The 6,326-nt window shown below is 38.8% G+C and overlaps 1 protein-coding gene across 1 annotated transcript; it reads right to left on the reverse strand.

The window, feature by feature from the left end:
• Positions 1-2,596: 2,596 nt before the first annotated feature.
• LOC116676454 (ras-specific guanine nucleotide-releasing factor RalGPS1) lies at positions 2,597-6,120 on the reverse strand (the record flags this gene model as incomplete). The annotated part of the gene is given in 4 exon segments (XM_032507539.1): positions 2,597-2,702; positions 3,151-3,243; positions 3,348-3,453; positions 6,042-6,120. Coding segments are annotated over 2 exon segments (115 nt in total), but the record flags the coding sequence as incomplete, so codon positions are not given.
• Positions 6,121-6,326: the final 206 nt, after the last annotated feature.

Consider the following 6,326-nt stretch of genomic DNA (forward strand, 5'->3'; position numbering starts at 1 on the left):
AAAGTAAATGTGAGCACACCTGAAATGTTAATAATTCCTTATTGCATAAGACAACTGTGTGCACACAACCACGGTAAATATGATGGGTAAATGCTGATGCAGAATGTAGGTCTGTAACAGCTCCATCCTCCCATCCAAATATGGTCTTTTTGCTCCAAAAAAACAAAATGACGACGGCCAAAATGTTAAACTTGAGGCTTCAAAACCAATGGTTGGTGTCACCGTGGCTATGTCCAGTTCTGTTATACAGTCTATAAATCCAAGTCAATAAAGCAGAATTATCCTTTGCGTTCCAAAATTTTGACTTTGAATGTTATTTAATAGTACCAATCCTGTATTCCTATGTCCTTCAGTTAGAGGTCATGAGTGAAACTAGGTTTTAGACTGGTCAGCAGCTGGCTAATCAAAGATAATAATCGGACCACTTCCCTTTGATGATCAACTATCAAAAAAATAAAACTCTTTTACAAATGAACACAGTATTTACACACACACGATTGTGGAAAGCTTGGTACTTCATTGTAAATTGCTTCAAATTGACTCCACCAGCTGCCTGGCATCCTGGCGTGGACAACAGCTGGCTGTCTTCTGCATTACTGACTGTAATTATCACATTGTTTAGTACCGCTTCTATGGGCTAAGTTTTGTAGAAAATATGACTTGTTGCTTTTTGTAAATGTTTGTATGTACATTAGCAAACACTTTTTACAGGAAAACTACCAACTGAGGTAGCAAAGGGGAAACAAGTGAACTGGCGCAGGGCTGCTTCTTCATCTGACCACAGTTGTGGCTCTTAAAGCCAACTTCAAGCTTCCATATTGTTATTGTACACCTATGAAATATTTTGGAACAAATTCAGTCCAGCTGTATGCCACAGGGCTATAGGAGATGAAGACTCATCTTCTGTCCTTTTTGCTGCAGTGCTGATTTGTAATGGTAATAATGAGACTTTAAAACAGGATAATGATGTTTTTCATGCTCACAGCTCCACATTCCGGTTGGGATGTGTGTTGAAGTTTTTGCCTCCTCTGTCTCTGGTATAATGTTGAAATGCAGAAAAACAGATTCACAGATTGAACAAGAGGGGTGTGTTTTTTAACTTCTTATGTTACAAATGTGAGCTCCTTTTAAAGGCTGTGTAACACTGGTCTACAAAGTCAAGATCAGCATCTGTCAGCTGACACTGTCCACATTAGTGCACTGATCGTTTCACCCAAACACAAAATGGTGTGCTTGCTCACATGTTTTTAGCAACATTACAAATGACAGAGAACAAGGATGCTTAGAGACAGTAACACGGGACAACCTCACCAAAGTCTTCCATTGGCTGGATTTTTCCAGAGTTGACATTACATTTAGTCCTAGTGAAGAAGAAAGCAGGTGTGTTGGCACATGAAATCACACATCCAGTATTAAAGAGCTTCTTCCACAGTGCCAGATGCTTCTCGACTCTCCCATTTCAGTAGATTACATCACATTCCACTGTGTTCCATTATTTAGTCTGTACATCCCAAACGAATGGGTTTGGCACAATAATGTCCCGCTGTGTAAGGTCTGCTCTCATTCAAATGACATGAGGTTTGCTGGCATCTGTTGAACAAAAAAAACAGAAATATAGCACAGAAATTAAAAACGGGGAAAGTGATTGGCTGTGCCAAAAATGAAGAAAAGCCACCAAGCCACTCACATGTCTCATTTAGAAGCTACTCCTTGTCTTTATTAGTTTCATCCCAATTTTAATTGATTGATTTTTATAGATCTTTCAATTTATATATTATCACCTTCTAAAGTTGTTATGGTGAATGTGTTATCAAACCTATTTACTGTGTATACTGTATTTAGCAGATACAAAGCAACATTAAAATTAATTTGGAATAATGTGCTGTTTGGTGACGTGATGAATGTTAGACTCTCAGGTTGCTAAATGCTCCACTGTGTTCAGTAGCTGTTAGGAGCACATAGTACACACTGTAGTACACACAACTGCTGAAAATGAGATTGATGAGAGTGCTGAGACACTGAAACACTAAATTATAAAAAACAGCAGAGTTGGGTTAAAATTCTCTGTGAGTGGACTTTGTCTTCCTAAGGGAAACACTGCTGGCTCTTATTGATGATCCCATTATACTGTACACTTTTGACCCATGATGGTAACATTATGGCCATATTTGTAAATTGATTCAGTAAGTATTTAAAGCAAGAAACATGGCTAATGCTTTTAAATACAAATCTAATTTTTAATCTATTTGTAATATTACACACAAGAAATTGGTCTTGGTTTGTGTTTCCCTGCTTCTGTATTTATTGTTAGAACTCTTTTATATTATATACTGTTTATTACAATTTCTATTCATCTGTCTCCACAGGAAAAAGTCACTTCTGGTCCAGGCAGATTGGGGAGTATGTGTGTTGAACATACCTGGGGTCTGCTGCTCCTACAAGCCTCTTCCAGGTTTTTGTGCCAGATGATCGCTGAAAACCTGGATCCTGTCTGGAACTTGTAAACATTGCCTGTGAAGTGCAACACATTTCTTTGTGTGATTATCTGAATTTAAATGAGGGACAGAGAAAACAGAGAGCGGAGTGTGAAGCTGACCTTTATCTGGGTCATTGAGCTGGAAGATGTTGGGTCTGGCTGGGTCATCTGGCAGAACCACCATCCATCCCGTCACACACACCTTCTTGCAGGGGTTGGACTTATACTGTGGCAGACACAGGAACACAGCGGCTCACATTCAAACCAAGCTAATGGCTGCCATTGAAGCCTATGGTCATAGAACACAGCTACATAGTGACTTGTGCATCTCATTAAAAAAGTAACTAGACAACAGGCTATGGAGACAGGAAAAAGACAAGATGTGATTGTTCAGCTGTTTTCTCCATTAAGTCAGTAACGGTTGATAGTGAAGACAACATGAAGCAACGGTCTACTTTTGACATCTAGGAAAGAAACTCTGTTGCATGTTAAACACAACAATGTTTGGTTTGGCAGTCCCCCCCCCCCCGCTAAATAACTTGCTGCATATTATTTACTAAATTCCATAGCACTCACCCCTATGTTAGCAGCGTTCAGACTGAAAGCAGCACTGAGTGAAAAGCTGTCACATTGCAAAGTCTGACCAAGTCTTGTTATTTAATCATCAAACTCACATGTTTCCTCTCAGAGGCCCTCAGTGCTTTGGCCCCATAGAATGTCAGTGTTGATCCAGACAGACTGATCCAAAATCTGCTCCACGATGACAACTGCAACACAGCAAAAAAGTGGGTGTGCTGAAACATCTGCTGACATTTGCTGACGTGGTCAACTGTATTGGAAGAAAACAGAATCATATCAAAAATCTCTGTACCTTGGGCTTCCGTCCCTCCTTCAGCAGTGTTTTCCTTCGCAGGGGTCCTTCAATAGCCACACTGCCAGCCTCACTGCATCCATAGCAGGAGTTGGCCGCAGAAGCGCTAAGGGTGTTGGGAAGCAGAGAAGAGATGGGGGGGGATCCAGACACAAAACATAATAATAAGCAAGTGAAACAGATTCCTTCCAAGTACTCAGAGTTTACAGAGTGACACAATATGCTGCTCTGTGATAGGACAGTGATGGCTCTGCAGTATGTTCATTGGTATAGAAGGTGGATTTGTCCTTTAGGTGTCCCTGCACTGATTTAGGCTTAAAAAGTAGTTCTTGACAAAGCACTGGGCTACTTGGTTGTGGTATATTTTTCTTATTTTTATCCTGCTATAGAGGTTAACAACAGAAAATGTGTTAACTATGTTCACCAATGAAAGGGTAAGCGACTTCTCCACTGACATCAGCCTCAATGGACCAAATATCAATGCAGTCACAGATGTGGAATGAAAAGATCAAAACAGTATATGATGATGACAGCAAACGGTCTTACAGAGAGAACATGGACATTAGGGTTCCCAAAGCTCTTCTTCTACTTAGATGAATAATAACAAAAGACAAACATGAAGCACAGCTCCTCTGCACCAACGGTTTCACACTATAACAGTTAGGGATGGGTTCAAATAATCCATTCTTCAATTACAATCAACCTTTGAGTGATCGGATACTTATAAATAAAATCCAGAAATTTATCTTTTAATATCTTTCTTTTTACAATGTATGTCTATCCCCACCACAAATATTTCGGGGGTTAATTGTTAATGCAAGCATTAACCTTGTCCATTATTTAAAATATCTGAGTGGAAGTTCTTGTTTGTACAATTTACAGCAAAAGTTCTCTGAGAATAAATTTTATATCCAAGCTAATTTTGTTTTGTAACTCAAATTTCCCTGACCTATTTAATATTAAATTGGAAATGTAATGAAATCGGGACCTTGCAAATTGGAATCCAATCGATTTGGAAAATGGAAAATCAATGGCCAATGGATCGCAGCCTGCAATCAAAGATGGAGGATGAATTCATAGTGAATTCATGCAATTACACATCTTCATACCTCTTTGACCAAACTAAAAGCGGTTGATCGATGAAACACCAGCCTTTAGATTCTGACTATACTCACTGAAGCAGTGCAGTGAGTATAGTTATTATAACACATAGTGAGCTAGAAGTTTACGCGCTCTTTGCTAGATTCTATTTGTCAAGAATCCCCCCATGAGTCATGCACCAACACATCCAGTTTTCCTGGAAGAGTATGAAGGAGACTATTGAGGATAAATAATCAGCTTTGGATCCTTGAAGGTTTTAGCAGTTAGCATCTGATTCTAGGAAAGATGACACGTGAGCTGACTCTCCTCTAAAGTATCCTGCCAGCTTTTGGCTTTTAGACCGTGTTTCATAGTATATTTTAAATCCTGTTTTAGACTGTGATTGTAATTAAAGGGTTGGTTCACCCAAATTACAAAAACAACACATTTGCTGAGCTTCGAGCTATGTAGCTAGTTTTTGTAGTTTTGTTGAATTTATACTTATATACAGCCCACAACCAAATTCTTTTCCAAGAAGTTGAGTAAAAAAAAGAAAGACTTTGGCAGGAGAAGGGCCTGGACCAGCTTGCTAAACTCTATGAATTAAGTGATTTGAGGGCTTAAAATGTAAATATTTTCAGTTGAATTTAGGGTTAGGGTTAACATTTAACATAAAAGAAAATACATGCTCAAAAATAGAACACAATCCTAAACAATCTATACCGAGAAGATTTAGCTCTTACGTTTATGAAACTTTACGCTTAAACTCAAATTATTCTACTGACCACATCAGAAAGAAAGAGAGGATGTATGGGCAACAATCATAAAAAAAATACACTTACTAAAATAATTCATTAATAATTTTGGGGACGGACGGACGGACTACTCACTAACACCACCAGAGAGACAATTCAAAATATTACATTGAATTTAATTTTTACTAATAATAAAGGGCAGAGCTGGTCTGGGCTCTCCTAAATGCCCTAAAGGTGATATGGAAATGGGCACATAGCTACAAATGTTTTGGAAATGTATAAAGAAACCAATATTTTTGGGAGATTTTAAAGATTAAATGGTTACCTTGGTTAGATATAATTTGAAACTACAACATCATTAGTACATTTTAGCAGTGGAAATAATGCCTACAATGCTATATTGATTGGAATACTCTTGTACATAGCAGGGAAGACTATTCTTAATTTCTGGATCTCTAAGAACACTCTTGCGTTTGACTATTGGTATAAGGAAGTATCTCTGGAAAATGGAAACCCGTTTTGGACACAGTGGGCCCCACTGGACTGAACTTTGTCTTTCCCCAGTTAACAACATGAGAATTTACTTCAGCCTATTCTAGCAATTTGAATGTAATAATGGCCACCTGGCGGAGTGTGCATTCGGTTTTGTCTTGATTTATCGTTGTTTTGTCTCTGTCTTATTTAGTATTATGTATGTATGTATAGTGGGATGGAAGTGAAATATGTGAATTGACTGCCAGAGCCCCAATAACAAAAGTACTTCCACCAGTATAAGGTGAAGGGATGAGGTAAGATAAAACAGTCAAATTCCTATTTGTTCTTATTTAAAGTCATAATGACTCTCCACAGTTCACTGTACCTGTAAACATAGCCGTGGCTCCGGGGGAGTTGCGAAGTGGGACCCTCCAGTTGGGGCCAGTGTTGCGTACATGCGGCCCCTGTTTGTCACACATGGTCATAGTCAGTCTCAGGCTCATGGGGTTAACCTTTTCCTTAGAAGAACTGTTCAGTGTATCCATAGGCATTATAAAAGAAGTGGACGTAGCATCCGGGATGTCACCACTGTTTGTGGAGCGCCGTCGCCATCTTGTTTTTTTTGGAACCAGAAGTAACCAAATTTGGACTGGAAATAAATGATCAGCTA

This window comes from Etheostoma spectabile, unplaced genomic scaffold (assembly GCF_008692095.1).
Source record: "Etheostoma spectabile isolate EspeVRDwgs_2016 unplaced genomic scaffold, UIUC_Espe_1.0 scaffold00003161, whole genome shotgun sequence".
NCBI classification, from domain to species: Eukaryota; Metazoa; Chordata; class Actinopteri; order Perciformes; family Percidae; genus Etheostoma; species Etheostoma spectabile.